This window comes from Cydia fagiglandana, chromosome 4 (assembly GCF_963556715.1).
Source record: "Cydia fagiglandana chromosome 4, ilCydFagi1.1, whole genome shotgun sequence".
In the NCBI taxonomy this organism is placed as follows: domain Eukaryota; kingdom Metazoa; phylum Arthropoda; class Insecta; order Lepidoptera; family Tortricidae; genus Cydia; species Cydia fagiglandana.
In genome coordinates, this window is record NC_085935.1 from 6,588,461 (window position 1) to 6,609,381 (window position 20,921).

The 20,921-nt window shown below is 37.3% G+C and overlaps 2 protein-coding genes across 2 annotated transcripts in view; one reads left to right on the plus strand and one right to left on the minus strand.

Moving 5' to 3' along the window:
* Nucleotides 1–1,429: 1,429 nt before the first annotated feature.
* On the minus strand, nucleotides 1,430–5,770 carry LOC134663525 (integrin beta-5-like). The gene is made up of 5 exons (XM_063519917.1): nucleotides 5,540–5,770; nucleotides 4,854–5,051; nucleotides 4,043–4,344; nucleotides 2,392–2,452; nucleotides 1,430–1,886 (listed from the first exon to the last, which is right to left on the minus strand). Exons 1-5 carry the CDS (start codon nucleotides 5,693–5,695, stop codon nucleotides 1,554–1,556), a joined length of 1,050 nt encoding a protein of 349 aa, XP_063375987.1. The 5' UTR covers nucleotides 5,696–5,770; the 3' UTR covers nucleotides 1,430–1,553.
* Nucleotides 5,771–10,862: 5,092 nt separating this feature from the next.
* The window catches only part of LOC134663518 (integrin beta-6-like), a 32,677-nt gene continuing 22,618 nt past the window's right edge, over nucleotides 10,863–20,921 (plus strand). Inside the window, exon 1 of the mRNA XM_063519910.1 lies at nucleotides 10,863–11,120. Coding sequence (XP_063375980.1) covers nucleotides 10,965–11,120 — 156 coding nt within the window. The 5' untranslated portion in view covers nucleotides 10,863–10,964. The remainder of the gene's footprint in view (nucleotides 11,121–20,921) is intronic.

Sequence of the window (20,921 nt, forward strand, 5' to 3'; positions counted from 1 at the left end):
TAAACGTTTAGATTCAGTGTTAAAGTGGCGGTCGACTGGCTGGACGGACTCTAGACTAACTTTAAAAAAAAGTTTCTCTTTTTTAAATAATTTATCAGATCAATATGGGCTTACTTTGTTATCTTATGTTAGTGTTAGTTATGCACTCTACTACTGCGGTGAAGTGCGATACTGTGTTCAGTGTTATAAACACAAGTTGCGACGAGTGCATCCAGGGTGGTGGGATATGGTGCGGGGATCCTCATGAGGTATGTTTACCTGCTGGTAATGGTTATTAAAATAGGCAGGTAAGTACACATACATAGGTATGTGTACCTGCCTAAAGGAGGACTCATGCTAGACCGGGCTGTGCCCAGGCCGAGGCGACAGACATGGCATTTTTTATGAGGGCCGGTCGGTGCTTTCCATAAGAAGCGCCAGAAGCTCTGGCCCGGTCTCGGCCCAGTCTATCCCAAAAATATAGGTGTATAATGTGTTATTACTATTAGGTAGGTATAAAAAATTATATTTTAACAACGATTTGATGTTAATTTACGTTAGAATGTAACAAAAATAATGGGGATTCGTTTAAGGGCATATTCGGTAACGTGATCTGATTAGGAAAAAGTAGAAGATTTTTATTTCCAAATTATACCACTTAAACGAATCCCCATTATTTTTGTTATAATTATTCTGTAGATGTAACGTAAATTAACATGAAATCGTTGTTAAAATATAAAATTTTATACCCAATAATTTTAACTGAAAATATATTTAGTCACCAAAGAATGTTTTTTTTTTCAAAAACGGTTGAGTCCTTATTATGACACCACTGTGGCGTTTATGCTGATTTATAATAGAAGATACCTCAGTCAAAATAAATAAGCCACATTCGTTTTACTTTTAAATGTTTATTTAGTTTTGTGACACAGATATGATAACTCTATTTCCGATTGATTCACCAACTCTAGCATGAATAAAATGAATGATTTCATGAGTCCTTGTATAGGACTCAGATATAGATATTTAAGGGCGGCGTATACAACGCCGCGCTTATCTGCGCTATGCCTTAGCTGCGGGCCTATGATGGTTGTATTTTTATAGTTTGTCAATGTAGTCGTCACATTCTAACAAGTACCTATGTAAATACCTTTGTGCGAGAGTGCATAACACAATAGGTATTTTAACTACAAAGTCGCAACCATCTTTTCCTCTCGGTAGAGGCAGAGGCATAAGGAGAGACTCTGAGGGCCTATCGCGAAACACGATCGACGTGTTGCCTCTCACGTCGCAGATGTAAATTGGCACGTAAAGGGGCCCACTGATTAACAGTCCGCCGGCCGGTATCGACCTGTCAGTTGTTCGGAACTGACAAAATTTTGTTCTGACAGGCCGATACCGTCCGGCGGACTGTTAATCAGTGGGCCCCTTTTACACAGCTAAAGTAAAAGTGAAACTTCCCGCCCCCGCTCGAACTTATTATATTGCACAAATTGTACTTAGGGTGTGTGCACATTGATTGACAATTGGTGGATTGTGTTATTAATGCTAGCTCTGGCGGATCAATCTATAATTTAGCACTCTGGCTTTCGCATAACATGAATAGTAGAATCAATCACAGAACCGAAATATCCCGGCAATCTAGACCCCAAATCGACCCAAAATTTCCTAGTATCATCATACATTTCATTTAGCAAAGTTTCATTCCATTTGCGGAAAAACACATTGCGGTCACAGGACGAACAAAATTGTTTGTTTTTCTGGCAGTCAAGGAAGTTGCTGACGGTAGCGCCGAGGTCCTTGCAGTTATCTTGTGGGTCGAAATACTGGGATCCTTCTTTGTCGGTGAAGCACTGGCATTTATTGCACTCTTCGTCACAGTAGCCATTGCCTGAGCACTCGGGTGTCTGTTAACATGAAATATGTTTAAAATTAATGTTTTACAAAGATAAAACTCATACAAAACATTAAAATCCGTTAAAGTGATCACCCACACATCCCTGTCCCTACCCATAACTATTTAGGTATTTATTACCCTTCTCGTATCATAAGTTGTATCTAAGGGAGTTATTTTTATAAGTGAGAAACTGTAATTGGCTCTATAAATCTATTGTGGGTTTTCCATGTATACAAAAAAAACTTTATAATTATTATTTTGTTGACTCACGCTAGACCGCGCCGTGTCCGGGCCGGAGCTTCCGACGCTTACTTTTCTATGACAGATGACAGGTGATCACGTGATGCTTCACTGATGCTTTCCATAGAAAAGTAAGCTCCGGAAGCTGCGGCCCAGACGCGGCCCGGTCTAACGTGAGTCATCCTTAATGGAGTAAATACCATAAGCTTACTTATTTGCTCATATCTCTATGAAACTGGCCAGGATCTAAAATACTAACAGTAAAATAAACTTACAGTACGCGAGGGAACAGCACACCACGAAGATACCGGACCGCATTGACAAAACTTGCCATGTCTGTGAAAAATTATGCACAATTTTTTTTATAAGTACCTTCATAAGTAGTTCTTATGAAGAGTTAGGTACATAGCAAATCTTATTCACGCAGTTATTCATCACAGATGTCTACAATGACCGATGATGATCATCCTCCGCTTCCTTGACTCTAGCCAGTTTGCTATGTTGTATTTATCAGTACGTGGTCGCTAGTTGAAGATTTTTTTTTTACTTAGATACAGACAAGAGAGAGAAGAGACACGGACCGCGATAGTTAGTCATATTATTTTAAAAAATCGGACCCCCGAAGAATCTAATTGGTGACCCCTGTATTAGATGATATCGTAACCTTTGCTTGGGAATTTTAGACACACCTATGCTTAAACTAAAATTTTAGATTAATCCAATCTGACATATCTGCTTTCCTTGAACATTCTCCAATTACATTTCTGTGGCCCTAGTGAATAAAGGTCTCGTGCAGCGGATGTAAAAGGGTGTAGGTCCCACGTAACATATGCCTTTTTAAACACCTGGGGGTTTTCAGAAAAAATGGTACCATTTACTTTTTTTCGAAAAACTATCAACTTTTGGGTTATTTAGACTCAGAATCACGAGTACTATTGAATGAGACAAAGAAAAAGTGTCGCCAGTTTTCATACAAATTTTGGGTGTCAGGTTTTTTTAACGGTCAATACAAAATGTATGTGAAAATACGTTACAAAACTAACATTTTTGCGACATTTTTTTTTCTTTTTAAATCGATAGTCCTCGTGATTATGAGTAGAAATAACCCAAAAGTTGATATTAAAGTAAATGGTACACTTTTAAGTAAAAATGTCCACCTAAGCTGCGCGAGAAATGCACCCTTTTTCACTAGGGCCACAGATTTATATTTAACTAGCTGTTGCCCGCGACTTCGTCCGCGTGGAATCTTATCTTCAACATTTTACATCTTTAGTGGGTACCTATAATTTTCATATCCAAGCAATGTTGAAATTAAGTAGGTACTTTTGTTTTTTAGCAAGTTGTATGAAGTTTTAAGTCAAGTGGATTTTGATGTTGGTTGCTGAAATTACTTTTCTTGTATTCTCATAATAGGTACCTATACATTACATTATACAAAGATTCAAGTTCCGCATTCCGCACTCACAAAATATCTGATCTCCATACAAACTTTCAACCCCTTTCTCACCACCTTGGGGGATGATTTTCAAAAATGCTTGAATTAGTTTTCATGTTTTTTAGGGTTCCGTACCCAAAGGGTAAAACGGGACCCTATTACTAAGACTTCGCTGTCCGTCCGTCCGTCCGTCTGTCACCAGGCTGTATCTCACGAACCGTGATAGCTAGACAGTTGAAATTTTCACAGATGATGTATTTCTGTTGCCGCTATAACAACAAATACTAAAAACAGAATAAAATAAAGATTTAAATGGGGCTCCCATACAACAAACGTGATTTTTGACCAAAGTTAAGCAACGTCGGGAGGGGTCAGTACTTGGATGGGTGACCGTTTTTTTTTTGTTTTTGTTTTTTTTTCATTATGGTACGGAACCCTTCGTGCGCGAGTCCGACTCGCACTTGCCCGGTTTTATATATAGATAGATTTACCTGTCTTCGTCACACTGACACGTGCCGCAGACAAGGCTTCCAAACCCATGACACGCCACAGCCTCGGTCTCCACCTCCTCAGAGCACCCACAACCACAAGGCACCACATACTTCAACACAGCCTTCTCCCCCACTCCCGGCATGCCAACTTCCATGAAAACATACTCGAATTTTTGCGATGACGGCGAGCAAAACCCTGGGCTAATTTTCGTTGTCACTTCGATTTTAGTAGGATATTTATGGATCATTACGTGAACTTTCGATTTGTCAGATTGAGTTGTGTTAAGTATGTTATGATATACCTGCGGACAAAATAAAAACATTAAAATACAAAATTTATTTAAAAAAAATTATGATTTAGGATAACCTCTACACACTGAAAAGTTAATTTCTTTGTGAAGGAATACCATAAATGTTATTATTAACTTTTCAGTGTGTAGAGGTTATCCTAAATCATAAATTTTTTTAAATAAATTTTGTATTTTAAGTCATTTAAGTCCTTATTTGAGTTCTCAAATAAGGACTTAAATGACATAATAACATTTATGGTATTCCTTCACAGAGAAATTAACTCACCCGTTCGGGTGAGATATATATTATGATGTTCCACTTTTTTTTCCGAAATAAATTATGGCTAATATTTAGTCATAAAAAGCTTAAAATTTTACGGAGTAGGCTCTGTACTCCGCTTACAAAATGATCGACAATTTGTTTTATTATTACACCCTTTTAGGAATTAGGCAGCAAATAGAGTACAACGGCATCAAACTTTCAAACCCCTTTTGCGGCAATGAATAAGTAAAAACCTTACATTTCTGCTACTCCTCACCGTAGTATCTCCATTTATTTTCAGTGTAGTAACTTTCCCAGAGTCGATATGAGCCAGCACCTCCTCATACTGGGGCCGGAACACCTTCCCGTCCAGAGAGTTGAGGTCCGCGTGGGTGGTTTCCATGTGGTTTGGACACCAATCGTCACCACCACCAGTTAATGGTACACATTTCCGCGGCTGAAAGAAATAACAAAACTTTTCTAGAAACTAATAAAAATTTGATTTTTAAAAGGAATTTCTTGATTTTTAAATAATTACATAGTTATAACATTAAGTGAGTATAATTACTCACTGCAGGTACATTAAATGAGGAAAAACTACCTAAATAAATAGCTACACATTGGTGCAATTTGCCAGCACTTTTGTCATTGTGCACGGATTCAATTTCAAGATAAAAAATTTATTATGGGTCCCTAACTAAAGGTGATGGTAAGCAGTCTTCGAAATATGTGAGGATTATTTCGCTGATGTAATCACCAGTCGAATGTTAAAACCTTTAAGCGTAGATATATTTTATGCTAAAGACCACCAAAACTTAATAATTAATTTAGGCACGTTTTCATAACGATAAGAACTTCAGTTATCACAAGGTTATAGTGATTGCTGAGGTTCAATGTCATTACTATTATAATTCCGCTATCCTAATTTTAAAAATGAATACATACCTCGTAAGGATCTTTACACCAAATTCCACCACATTTGATGCACTCATCACAAGTCTCCTTTCGCGCTAAGTTGCAGTCAAGAGCAAAACCAGGTGTGCTAAACCAGTGGACACAAAATAATATTGCAATAAAACACCGAAAACTCAATTTGGCCATTATTCTAATTAATTATTCTTTGATCTATTTTAAGCTTGAGGACATATGAGTGTGTTTGCTAGTGACCGGTATAAATATAAGTAATGTACTTATAATAATGTTTAACGCCAAAGTAAACCATCCATCCTGCATTTACATACTTATTAGAAAGAGACGGAAAATTGTACTCTAGTAACTTTAGCGCAATTTTGTCGCATTTTGAGGAAAATGATCCTCTGGCGCAATAACAACGTATCCAGCCAGAAAATTATTATTACCATACCTATTATTAATACCAGCCATCAAAATATTGTTTGTTACAAAGTCTTCTAAAATATGGTAAAAAAATTGTTTACGCATTAATAAAATAGCTGTTAGAGTCTGTGCGGAAAGAGAAGAGTCGTGGAATATATGGGGCCCCATACATTCCACGACTCTTCTCTTTCCGAACAGACTCTTTTATGTTATTTAGCGTAGAGTCCATGCATAAGATAAGGTAATAATATTTTTCTCAAAAATGGACGGCAAAGTCGACTTTGCCGTCTAAAAAATTGGTCGCAAAGCGCGTAGTTTATGGTCAGACAAAAATTAAAAAGTTAAAAACATTGCAGTCTCGATTTTGGGACTGCAATGTTGCATACAAATTCCATTATTTGTCGAGTTCCAAACTTTTTAAAAGTTGAAATTACCATATCAAATGAAGGCACAGGCCCATTAAACAGCCAAACAGATGAATAGTACCGCGACTATTTAGATGTCTCAAATAGGTTGGCGTATTTTTGGCAGAAAAATACACTTCTATTTTTTTATTAAAAAAAATAAAAAGGCGGCAAGGGTTTTTTTCTGTCAAAATATATATGTAAGAACGTTGCTTTTGTAAAATATTTCTATGATATTTATATTTCATGCATCATTTTTGAGAAAAGCACTATATATGACTCGGCTGGAAGGCTACTTGCTGGCTTCGGATTCAATTAAACGGACTCCCAAGGTCGTCCGTTTAAAACGAATCCTCATGCAGCCTGCAAGTAGCTACTTCCGAGCCTCGACAATAATGTACTATTTCACCTCAGCAGCTCGAACAAGGGTACCTTGCTTCGTAAAAACAGTGAGCAAAATGCGATTTTGCTCATTGAGTGAGACAAAATGACATTCAAGTGACCTTTATAGTCAAATAATAAATTAATAAAAATAAAGTTGTAGATTTGATAAAAAATAGTAAAATACTATATTTTAGGTACCTATTTTATTGTACAGTTAAAATAATTAACTCAAAAAATACACAGATTATCATGCAAAATTAATTATTTTACTTTTAAGATTTTTTACCATAGTTGACAAATTCCGCAATTCGGACCGTATCACCATACAAAGTTTTTTTTTACAAAAAAAAGTTGTCGATTGAAGTGTCTGTTGATGTTCGTTGTTTCCATATTATATTTTACTGAAATTTATTATTAAGTTTTGTTTTTGTGTCGATTGCGGTAATTAAACTTAATTGTTTATATATCTTAAGAAAACATGAGTGCAGGTATTAAGTGATGAAGAAGGATTACATTTTTCAAGTTGCTAATAGGTATGTTCTCACTGCTGAGATGAAAAATTTTGTGTACGTACAAGTACACGACATCAAAGTTATTTACATCTCGTGCGCTTTTGAGTCGCTTCGCTACGCTCCACACATGAATCTACTATAGAATCTTTCGCTTGCACGGGGCTCAAAATAAGCACTCGAATAAATATCAAACTTTGATCTCTTGTTGTACAAATAACTATAATTCAATTTCATAACTTTACATGTGTTAAAAGTACGAAAATGGCACATTATTGGTATGATTTTTAATATCAAATTTAATTATACGTAAGAAGTACGGAGGTGATGTAAGACGGTAAGATTAATGTAAATAATAATAAATGAAATTGGCGAGGCGAGAGTTCTGAAGCCTGCCTGCTGCAAGTTTCTTTTTAATAAAATGTATGCTATTATTTTTATACTAGGCGTTATGTTCTGATCACGGTGTTGGATTTTAAATCAGAAGTCCCTTCCTTTCTGACTTTGTTTTGAGAATATAACAGTCAGATTGTATACTTACGGCTTGATTCCAATTTAAAAAACTGGTCAAGTGCGAGTCGGACTCGCGTTTCAAGGGTTCCGTACAAGACACAATTTTCAAAAAAAATTTTTGTACGTGTCACGTGACGTGAGTGAAACGCCTTGAAAAACCCGAATGAGTCAATCAAGTTTTCAACACATGTAACATGAAGTTTTCTGGCGTGGTGGCTTATATCTCTGCAAATATGCAAAGTAGCTTCTAGATAGGAAATTAAATGCTGAACAATAGTACAAGTGTCTAAATGCGAAGACTGAAGACCGAGCTCCGCGTAGGGCTGAAACTCGGAGCGTCCAATGGGTCGCGCTTCCTACAACTTCCGCAAGTGTTTTAAAAGCGAAGGCCGAAGAGAGATAATACCTACAGGGTGGCCAAAAAATAAGTACATTCCCGTAACCAGGGAGGTATTGGGATTATACCTACCTACTGAGCAACATTTACTATGGGACCCGAAATCGCGAAAAGAAATGTATCCTCCCATAGAAAACGGACCAGTCAAAACGTATGAAACAGCCAAATTTTTCTTTGCGATTTCCGGGTTGCACGTCGGCAACGGAAATACACTTAGTTTATTTTTTGGCCACCATGTATAGTGCTTTTTAAAACACGTGACAATACCTAGTAACCTAATCAATCAGTACTACAAGTAACATTGCGGCTGTGTGCCAGATACAGCTTAGTCGCATTTTTATCTTAAGGCCGACTCACGCTTGAAGCTAAAGGCACGTCTCTTCGGGACGCTTCGGGTCTTCGGCCTTATGCGGATTTCGGCCTAGGGCCATCGCAATAGCTGTCTAGAACTCTAACACATCACGTTTCACTTAAACCATTGCGGCTGTGTCCCTAAAAAACCTAAACCGCATTTTTGTTCTTAAATCCGAGTCACGCTTGACTCTAGATTTCTAATAGGTTTTCCTGTCATCTTTAGGAAAAGGACTATTTTGTGTATTTTTTTCAGAGTTTTAGACTTAGTAGTTTCGGAGATAGAGGGGGGGGAATGGTCATTTTTTGTCTATTTTCTTGAATAACTTCTAGAATTTTTATCGTAAATTTATAAAAAAAATATATTTGAGATTCTCACAATGAGCTCTTTCGTTTGATATGTAACACGACATAGTTTGCAAAACTTTGATTTTTAATTTTATGGTTTACCCCCCAAAAGTAGCCCCTATGTTTAAAATTCATTTGTTGACGTTACATATCCGTCTTTGGGTCACGGACTTACATATGTGTACCAAATTTCAACTAAATTGGTCCAGTAGTTTCGGAGCAAATTGGCTGTGACAGACGGACGGACAGACAGACGAACGAGTGATCCTATAAGGGTTCCGTTTTTTCCTTTTGAGGTACGGAACCCTAAAAAAACCGGGCAAGTGCGAGTTGGACTCGCGCACGAAGGGTTCCGTACCATAATGCAAAAAAAAAAGCAAAAAAAAAAACGGTCACCCATCCAAGTACTGACCACTCCCGACGTTGCTTAACTTTGGTCAAAAATCACGTTTGTTGTATGGGAGCCCCATTTAAATCTTTATTTTATTCTGTTTTTAGTATTTGTTGTTATAGCGGCAACAGAAATACATCATCTGTGAAAAAACAACTGTCTAGCTATCACGGTTCGTGAGATACAGCCTGGTGACAGACAGATGGACAGACGGACGGATAGCGAAGTCTTAGTAGTAGGGTCCCGTTTTACCCTTTGGATACGGAACCCTAAAAACGTCAAAAATTAATCTTTGATGTGTTGTTTACCTCTGTCCAAAGACCCTCTGTCTTTATATAGGGTCGCACCAATCAAAGTCTGCAGCGGTTTTGATAGCCCACGCAGTGTAAGTGTTATGTATACGTCATAATTTCATTGAAGTTTGACGTTTAAAATGACACTTGCACTGCGTGGGCTATCAAAATCGCCGCAGACTTTTTACGGTCTGACTATAGGTGCCTAGGTAGTTAGATACTTATTAGGTAATAATATGTGAGTTCCTTTATTTTGAGATATAAAGAGGAGGAGGAGTAGGAACCTTAATTTTTGAAATACGTATGTTTTTACCATTATAAATAATAAAAATCCCCACGCAAGCCTATCAAAAGACCGGGATTTATAGGCCCGTGAAATCCAGGAAGGAGATACAAATAAAATAAATATATTTATTGGGTTCGCACAAACATAATTTTAACTGGGCTGGTGCTTCTTTTTAAGTGTACATGACACTTGTGTCAAAAGACACCGCTCTCCCTATAGTCCGTTTTTTTTAGCATTAGAAAGAACTTCGCAGAAGTAAGCTTGTGCTTCCAAATCCGGCACTTTTAGCGGTAATAATTTGAAGTAAATTATACGTATTGACCATGCTACATTAGATAATTCAATAATTATTAACAATTAAAGAACCTGATAAAAACTGCACGCTTGCTTCTGTGGAGTTCTTTCTAATGCTAAAAAAAATGAACTATAGGTGGTAGCAGAATCTATATAAAAACAATAACTGTGGCTTAAAACTAAAACTAATATTTCTTTGACATACTTAATTATCTGCTGATCAGAAAATTGTTACGCTACGTCTTACGTAGGCGAACAACGCGCGAACGCGGCGCGGCGCGGCGCGGCGAAAGCGGCCGCCGCCGCGCCGCGCCGCGCCGCGCCGCCTGACATTCGCGTGCAAATCGCGCCGCACCGCGTTCGCAACGAGATCGCTTACGTAGGACACTTCTATGGGCATCAAAGGATTGATTTCGCCGCGCCGCGCCGCGCCGCGTTCGCGCGTTGTTCGCCTACGTAAGACGTAGCGTTAAACAATATATTGTATCTACCTTCCAAGTTCAATGTTATTTTTCCTATAGGTAAAATAACTTGGCATACATTCCTCACCGTGACAACTCAATATAAATTCTACCGATTTGGCGATTATGGTAAGGAAATTACGCGCACACCTTATACATAATGTATATGTCTGTATAATTTTATATACCGAATGATTCATCTCTCTCGCGCTACTCAAGAAATGCAACTTACAGACAACCGTCAGTGAGGTGGTAACATCGAACGAGAGCGCGCGTGTTCATTCCACATTCGAAATTCAAACGCTCGCGGGACTTTAACCGGCATTCGACTAACGTCAAGTTCGAAATTTAAAAGTATAAAAAGTTTTAACGGTCTTTCTATTTTTTCGTATAGTGTTTTTGTAATGACTATAAAAATGGGTTTACGGTGTTTTCTGGTGTTAGTGTCTATGATTCATTTTGGTTGTGCACTGGAGTGCCACAACGTTTTTAGCGTAGAAAAAACAACTTGCGATGAGTGTATCAGATGTGGTGGGATATGGTGTTCGGATCCTAAAGAGGTGGGTAAAAATGTGTACCTTCCAAGTCTTCTAAGCTATTGCATGATATACTGCTGAAGCACATCGTAGGAAATAAATGAAAATGTTATCAATGCTATAATTTTCTTCAAAAGTTTTTCACGTCGGTCGGTTTATGACATTTACGTAGGTACATACTTATCTATACTTATTTTACAAAAAAGTTTACATATTTTCCTTAGGTGTCTTAAACATGTCTCTTCGCTCATAAGTTTTGGTTAGCTACGTAAATTTAAATTTAAAGCAAAACATTGCCGCATACAACGTTACTTAAAAAAATATGAGGGTAGTGATGCCTGCTCAAAAGCTTCATTTCTCAGTTAAGGCTTCTATAGGAGTTGCAACAAATGGCATTTAAGTTTAGATAGGTAATTGCTGGCTAAATTAGGAGCAACTAATTCAATCGATCGAGCAAATACCGTAATGTACTGCAAATTTCATGCGATTATTGGGACGTTTGGAGAGGGCATTAGGAAAACCTAAAGGTGACATTCGGATGATAAAGGTTACGCAGCAGAGGGCCTACCGCGAACCACGTTCGACGTGTTGCCTCTCTGTCGGACTTGTAAATTCGTACGTAAATGTGACAGGGAGGCAACTCGTCTCACCTTCTAGGTATATACCATATTTTAAGGCAGCTATGGAGGATAATCCACCAGCATGCAGGTGGGTGGCTGGGTGCAATAGACTTGTACTTTGGTAATGCTCATCATGGGTAGTTTACATAAAGAGAGTCACTAAATGTCCAGAGTCTCACCGCAGTTAAGTCTGCACCGCCTTTGGCTATATCTCTAGAGTCAAAAGTATGCACCGCTTTTGAAGTAAAAAAAAGTGTGCTAGTCATATTTTTAAGAATTTTATTGTTATACCTCCACACTTCGTCACTGCAGAAATGTTTGTAGAAAGAGCTCCATCCACCACTATTTACATTAAAGGCCGAGCCACACCGGCTTGCGTATGCGTGACGTGCGCTTGTGCGTGCACTAAAATGTTGGAGCCGCACACGCACACGTCACGCAAGCGGTGTGCCGTCTCTCATAACGATCTATATACTACAACGCCGCACGCGCACTTGCACGTCACGCACGCGCAGCCGGTGTGCACAGGCCTTTAGTAGGGCAGAGCGTTTATGAATGAACTTGACCAGCCGTCAAGCTGTCGCTAATTGGTCAAATTATCAACTCGACCATTGACTGGGTCAAATGTACGAATATATTCTACTGTCTAGTAGTACTAGTAGTTTAGGTAGTAGTAGAAAATATAACTGGGTACCTAGCCAACGTGCCAATCGGTAACGCTCCGTAAGTGCACTGCAGCGTAGTCATCTCTCTATATCACTCGAGCGTAAACGATTGGCACGATGGCTACGCATCCTGATTACTTGTATTTTCTGGTTTGTATCGCTCCTTCCTTATGACGAGTTTAATTTAAACACTTTTAACAATTTAAGCTAAATGCTACCTATAACATACCTATCTACTTAATATCACTACGCCTTATAAAACAAAGTCCCCGTCGCGTCTGTCTGTTTGTGTGTTTGTTCGCGATAAACTCAAAAACTACTGAACGGATTTTCATGCGGGTTTTACCTATCAATAGAGTGATTCTTGAGGTGTATAATTTGTTAACCCGTGCGAAGCCGGGGCGGGTCGCTACTAGTCGCTAGTATGTACCTGTCTACAGTTTAAAAACATTACACTCCCATCTATTAAAGTCGGCTAAAAAATGCAATAACTCGTATAACTGACACTGAGCAGCATTTGAACTATAAAAATCTAATTAAGTCAGGATCAGATTTCTAAGAGTTGAATGCCACTCGTATACGGTACCTACTTGTTTTTAGGGTTCCGTACCCAAAGGGTAAAACGGGACCCTATTACTAAGACTTCGCTGTCCGTCCGTCCGTCTGTCACCAGGCTGTATCTCACGAACCGTGATAGCTAGACAGTTGAAAAAAAAGAAAAGACAGGCTCCCATACAACAAACGTGATTTTTGACCAAAGTTAAGCAACGTCGGGAGGGGTCAGTACTTGGATGGGTGACCGTTTTCTTTTTGCTTTTTTTTGTTTTTTTTTTGCATTATTATACGGAACCCTTCGTGCGCGAGTCCGACTCGCACTTGCCCGGTTTTTTTATCGGTCATACGAAACAACACCTTTAAATGACGTACTTAAATATTATAGCATGCTGAACAAATTGGATGTTCGGCATGAGTCATGCTACACGTATTACATATCTCATATTATATATGAACTTACAGAATCATGCAAATTCAACTTGTTTAAACAACAGCACGTGACTTTTGAAAGTAAGATAGAATTAGAAAGGGTTGTGCCGTTGGAAAATTACCTAAATTGCGAAATTTCCACATTAAAAAAATTCGGAAACTTTTCATATTTTTGTATGTAGACCGAAAATGTTTGTTTCCAAATTGAAAGTTTTCTCAATTTCCTTTGAAATGTTCCTTACTTCCAACTTTTTGAAACTTTCCTCAACTTGCACATCTGTAAAACTGACAACAGATTAAATAATATTTTACAAATTCGATAGAGAAAGCTCGTTCCGCAGTTTATCACGCCTCTGCAGCCTAACCTAAATTTATTTTGAAATAAACACGATTTTCAACTGACATTTTAATTTAAATCTTCATATCTAGCCAATAAGGTTGATAGTTTATCGGATTATTTCGCACAGATTACTGTGCCCTTATTCCGACGCAGACAATGACACGGCCAACGCGTTTCCCTGACTGTCCATCACGCGGACATTCAAATTAGTGTTCTGAAGCGACATGCTGGTTAACTTATAAATAAGCTCTCGAAAGCGGCACAATGACATACGACGCAGGTTGTTGTCAAACTCTATACCGGGTGTGACCTGTAACACGAGCAAATAATTAAAACATAGATTATACTCCTCAAACGGTTACACTTTGGTTCAGCAACTTTTAAAAATTATGAAGTATTTTGACTCCCTATTTTTCATACAAAATAAATATTATCTTCAATGGACGCCATCGCCACGCCATATCATTGTGATTGTCACGACTTAAACATAACAAAATTCGCAATACATTGCGTCTTAGAATAAACTTTAAAGTGTATTAAAAATCAAACCACAAGTTATTTTTAAAAGTCGCTGAACAAATGTTGATCAGTATGAGGAGTACAGCCTACAGTTAAATTTTTTGCTCATATTACAGGCCACACCCGGTATACATTTTTCATTCTATTTTTAAAAAGTCTAAGAGTTCTTGGCACTGTCCCATTATTTAACACTTTCAATTTAATTTACCAATTACATCATGTAAAATGGCATTTAAGTAACACAGTAAACAACAGCAACCAAAGTACAAAACTAGACTTGATGCCAAATGCCAATCCGTACTATACAATACAATACAATACAATACTCTTTATTGCACACCTCACATACACGTAGTTTACAATAAATACCGTAGTTTACCGTACTATAGTTCGTTTTTTTAGCATTAGAAATAAGGTAAACAATCTTGGTGTGTCTTTTAATTGAAAAACACATTTTAAAAATAAGTTACGGCAAATATCATATGTAACAATTATGAATCTAATACGATCAATTATATTCTTCTGCTTTCATAAGTAATAGTTTTTGATTTTTAAAAAGCGTTTTTCAATTAAAAGACATGTCAAGATCGCTTACCTTCTTGCAAGTTCTTTCTAATGCTAAAAAAAACTAACTATAATGGATCATAAAACCAAACTACATGCCCCTTCAACTTTACCTACATGAAAAAAAGTAATTATAAATAAACAAGATAGAGTTAGTTAGTTTAGTGACGTCATCCAATCTGGTGAAGTGTTTCCAAGGGTCACTACCTACCTTCGAATTTCCTGAGCGACCCCATTTCCCAATATCCGGCGAAGGGGAGGGGAACTGTACATAACTACTTATATAAAACAAAAGACTTGCATGTCCAAATATACCACTGGGGAATTTGACTATATAATGCCTAATTGTAACGTTTTACAGGTTGAACCACGCAAGGCCCAAAGTCCCATTTATGACGAAAAAGTACCAATTTAAACCGGCACTCATAATGATTACTTATAAAATATTTTTTAGGGTTCCGTACCCAAAGGGTAAAACGGGACCCTATTACTAAGACTCCGCTGTCCGTCCGTCTGTCACCAGGCTGTATCTCACGAACCGTGATGTTGAAATTTTCACAGATGATGTATATATTTCTGTTGCCGCTATAACAAGAAATACTAAAAAGTGCGGAACCCTCGGTGGGCGAGTCCGACTCGCACTTGTCTGGTTTTTTTTATCTCTTTTTGATCTGGGTATTTAATCTGGGTCTAGTGTGTCTAGAAACGTATTTATAAGAGTTTTCGCATGTTTTTATAATTTGTCAGGATTCAAAGGCTACGGTAATGGCTTACCAACTGAAAGACTGAATGCTGGTTTAATTCCCACTGACAGCTGAAAAATTAAAAAAAATGTATCACTCTGAAACCACTAATAAATTATGATATAAGTATTGTTTACGTAGAAATAAATCATTTAATACTTACCTAAATATGATCTGTTTTACAATAAATAGGCAGTACATTTAAATAGGAATATAATAAATTAACGTAAGCTTAAATAAATGATTTTACAAGTCATTCCTCTCATTGATACTTAAGTAAAAATGTTTATATCTTTTGTTCTACGGGTGTATGAGAGCATAATTTACATATTCAAACGACATCTTCCGGTCAATACTGTTCATAAATATCGAGATGAATCATTCGTTACGACGAACAAAAGGCTGCCGTCATTGCTAATTTTACCATAATTATAATGAAACAGCTTCCTTAGCTAGCTAGTAGCCAAAAGGACAAAGTATCTAATAAATATGTCGTTATTTATGAATACCTACACCTACATTAAGTGTTTCTAATTGCCTTCGTAAGGTATCTAAAATGAAAACAAAAAAAAAGCGAAAAGTTCGTTAACTCCACGTCTTTTTGTTTAAAAAGCAAATGTTTACCAAATAGTTAACAAAGCAATCGTTACGTATAGACTTCCAGTTAACATCCTATAAACGTACACAACGTGCATCCAAGTGTACACACGAAACGTGGAAACATCCGCACACACCATTCCGAGAAATTATAAATACAACTCGACCTAATTTCGTGTTTGGATATTAAAAAATGTTACACAATTTTTAATGTCAGCAAGTGTAATCGCTGGAACACTTGCATGATCGCTATAGCATGCGTATGCGTTGATATGAGCTAACTTAATTCATAAAACATTTTGACACGACTGTTTTCTCCTGGCTAATATATCTTGAGTTCCAGATTCATAATAAGTATACGTAATCGGAGAATACGCTCGTTAGTATGAGGCCCGTTTGCTTGTGAATAACGGCCAAGTGCGTATAATCAATCATGTTTTAAATAATGTTCTTGCGCATGCGCGTCGCCTGTTAATTAGGACCTCTAACCAATTAAAGCTCACCCATAACCGTACAATATCATACGCAATATCAGTAAACGCGTAATGGGATTTTTAATAAAAAGAAATGTCAGAAACTGTGACATTCGCTATCCGATGCTATATGACGAACCCACATTTCGTAAACGAGCGTGAATGTACCCATTACCACCCATTTACGCCGTGAAATTAATGTCACTCGATGTGACAGGACAGGACTGCAAGTCATTTATTTTCACCTTCGACATTGGCATTTTGATCGGGAGCATTACTTTAGGGCTTCGTTGATGAAACAGGGTCAGCGAATGTCACGACGATGGCTGGTCGATTGTAAAGTTTAATTGCTAGCCTTCTTAATGCATCATTTATCCTGAACTTACGAGGGGGCAATTAACGACGACAATGGTAGTTATCGTTTTATTGGGCATATTTTTAGTTGTCAATGAAAATTATGTAGGGTTTGTTTATTGAAGATAGTAAGATGTAAGTACTCTCATGTCTGAAGTCTCTCTCAGTAGTGCTAGTAAGTATGTAATCTCGAGACCGATGTTGTACCGCAGAAACGCTCATGTGTTTTATCGACACAACCATACAATGAGTCTCGACATTAATAAAACGATCTTAATTTAACTGCTGTGACGTTAATTTATCATTTGTAGATTTCATGTTTTTTACAATGAAGTATTAAGTTTTTTAAAGTATGTATTTTTACGTAATTTTCGCTAGAATTGCCAAGTCGCTGAAAAAGTATACGAGTCGATATGAGAGTCTGATTCGAGTTCTTACTAGATTATTTTCGCCATTGTATATACTTATATCATCATCGTAATACAAAATACATATCCCAGTTGAACTGGCTCAATTACTTTATCCGGTAGACGTATCCGTTTGGTTTGGTCGACCGGGTTAGTGTAATTGTGCCCTAAAATTGACTTACTTATTTTGGTAACGACTATGACATTAAAATCCTACTTCTTTAAAGCAAATTGGCAAGAGTCAAACCAATTTTTTAAATATATTTGTTCAATTTATCGTAACTTTTTTTACGACCACATAAAATTTATCAAACACTGATTTTGTTGCTTTTCATGTGGCCACAACAGCTATTTGCGACGTTTTCTTTATTACAATGCATTTGATTGAATACTGAATGCAATTAAGTAACTCTCGAAAGAACTAAATTGATTTTCTTAACCAACGTCAACAAAAAACCACGTCAAATAAAAAATAAAAAACACTGCATTCGTAACTGTAAAGCGCAAATCTATTTCGTAAATGAACTGCCACTCAGTTTTTATCTTCAAAAACACCGCTTTGTAATTAAAAGAAAACCTTGTCTTCGTTATGCTACATAACAGTTTACTTACATTTACCTACTATTTGCTTAATGAGGCACAAAATAAGGAATGCCGAAAAAATTTAAACGAATGAGCATTGAATAAATTAACGAGTGTACGCTCTATATTCAATATTTAATTATTTACATAACATATGTTAAGTATATCATTTTGAAAAAGAATTAAAATACATTTTCAACAGCAGGCTATATACCTAGACGTCTTTTTTGGCAGCCTTTCAAATATTTATTTGATTGTTTGCCACCTCTTTTACTATGAATTGAAATTGAAAGAGGCAATCATGGGACATGGAGTTAGTATCTGAATTGAGATTATAAATTTGTACATAACACAAGTTAACACAATATTTACAGAATTAAAGGTACAAAGGCGAACTTATCCCTGTAGGTATCAGTATTTTGTTTCAGTGTTAAAGTCGACTGTAACCTAAAATTCAACGTGAAAGCTGCAACATCAGATGCAGTAACACATCAATCAATACAATTAAGACATTTCGAACCATTCGCCCATTAACACGTTTAGCGCCGCACACATTTCCGTGCTCGCTAGTTTGCGCAACATACATAATTCACATAAAGCACACCTTTACAAAAATCATAAAGATCACAAAGGGCGTTTATCTGGCATTTTGTGGGTCAGACGCAATCGGCCGATCTGATTGGGAGGACGACCTTATAACGGTTCTTTTTATCCGACTTTAGAAAGGGAGGATCAAAAGTTGGAGTTTTTTTTATAGCAAATCCAAAAGTCTATTATATGAATTTATTTTCCAACGCACATCATAGCGTCAAACAAAACTGCTGATCGAAACTGCGATTTTGCTATCTTAAAATATTACGATACCTAATTATTTAGTTCAGTTTAACTTCAGGCATTTATACCAAAGTTACACCATAAAGACCTTACAAATGCCGTCATATTTCATAAAATATCTATAAGATTTCTAAAGTTGAAAGAATTGTTAGTTTTCCGTTTAAAATATTACCATTGACTCATCTCCATTATACTAGGAACTTTTAAACTAAATTGCCAACGTTGGGGTAGAGCCAAGAAAATCGCGACGATTTTTCCGCCAGACACTATACATGTACAGTTGTACACATACAAGTATAGTTGCCTGCGTTAGTCACACATTTTAGAAGTCTGTAGTCTCCTTATAGGTCATCGACTTGTTAAAAGAATCCCTACAACTGCGTTATAATCTCGAAGGTTCGTTGGTTCCACCTGGAGCTGGAAATGATGTAATATCTTAATTGCATTATCAACAGTTCTTTAAACTGTGCGTTTTTACATTGATGTATTTTGCTAGAATTTTTCCATAATGCTGCTTGTGCTTATTACGTGTAGGCCAAGCAATAAGAAGGTATAGAGGGAAATGCTAGGAACACAATTTTTGACTCCGTAACTTTGTTTGGACTAGTTAGGAGGTGAACATATCAAAAGTCCGGGGGGCCGGAGCCCCGGTGCTGGTGGGAGAGGGGGGAAAGAAGGTCTCATTAGTGTACTGACGTATAACGACTATACTGGATGTGATCAACACATTGTATAGGTACTCATAGTTCTGATGAACTGTACAATTATATACAGCATTTCATTTTCCTTGCCGCGCTGCATAACGCGAGACCATGCGGGACTGTTTGATGATCTCATATTAAGTACAAGGAATTCTAACAAACTCAAAGCAAATTTCTTCGGATTTCCCATGAGGCTGATAGGTGAAATCATGAAATGTCTCTCTTTGACCTAATACCTAGAGTTCACTATACTTACTAATACTATACTTCAAAGAGCCAAATGTGAAAAATCACTTGAGCACATTTTCAAAATAGAGCACTTTTGCGTTATTCGATTAATTTTGCGTTAGGTACTATGTACTGTCTATACTATACTAAACTTACGTACCTACTACAGAAAAGATCGGTCGTTGCTCCACTGTTCGACTCTCAAGGTAGGCCGACGACTCCTCACGTCCCACATTCGCTTTCCTGCTACTAAATCTCTTCTGGGTATCTCCATAAAACACGTTTTAATGTTTCATTTGTGTCCCTTCTGCTTATTTTGTTGTACATTTTGACTAAAATTGGTATCGTTTAACAGTAGGTGCATTTAAGAAAAACTTAACTACAATTATATTGTTATAACAATTGGATTAAGGCATGAGGGGCGTCATAGAGCGAGTTTTTGAAGCAAACCAGCACGCAAATACAGACGTTTTACAGTATCGTATGTAGGTGCTGCAACACGACTGCACTTTGCTGCTGGACTCAACTACTTACAGCACTCCGCACCTCCGCACTTACTTAAAGCACTCCGTCATAGCGACTATGAAGATTTAGCTAGAGATAACTACATTCTGCTCACTTATTAACTGGAATATCAGTTCAAGAAAAATAAAATAAACATTCGCTATTCATTCCTGTACAAGAAAGATAAGTTTACTTTGCTGTCTTTCATCATGAACTGCAAATTCATATCCGTGGATAGTTTTATCTCGGATGTCGTAACGCGAGATACACCCGCTCTGTGGGTAGACTTGCGCGCCCTGCCACCCACGCAAACTTACCTATTCTGCCCGATCCAGACGCCTTTCACTCATTCTATCCTTCTCATTTCAACCGGGTGCAAGCCTAAACGCACTAGACGAGTAATGTTGTACGTTCCAGATACGGTCGGAATAGGGAGGCGAGTACAATCGTCAACATTTCTATTGCACTCCCACGTAGAACTTCTAAGGTTTATTGACCTTTTAATTGTACTTAGATATTATTGCTCGATAATAAAACGTTGCAGTTTCTCAATGCGCATTAGAGTTAGACCAATATAAGTCTGCAACGTTTGATAGCACACGCGCTGCAAGTTTTATTTATACGTCATAAAGTCATAGAACTTTAACGTTTAAAATAACACTTGCACTGTGTGTGCTATCAAAATCATTACAGGCTTTTCTTGGTTGAAC

Coding starts and splice junctions, on each gene's coding strand:
- LOC134663525 (XM_063519917.1), bottom strand. CDS start 5,695: ATGGCCAAATTGAGTTTTCGGTGTTTTATTGCAATATTATTTTGTGTC. Junction 5,052..5,539: donor GGTGTAAAGATCCTTACGAG/GTATGTATTCAT, acceptor TATTTCTTTCAG/CCGCGGAAATGTGTACCATT. Junction 4,345..4,853: donor CGGTGAGGAGTAGCAGAAAT/GTAAGGTTTTTA, acceptor TTTTGTCCGCAG/GTATATCATAACATACTTAA.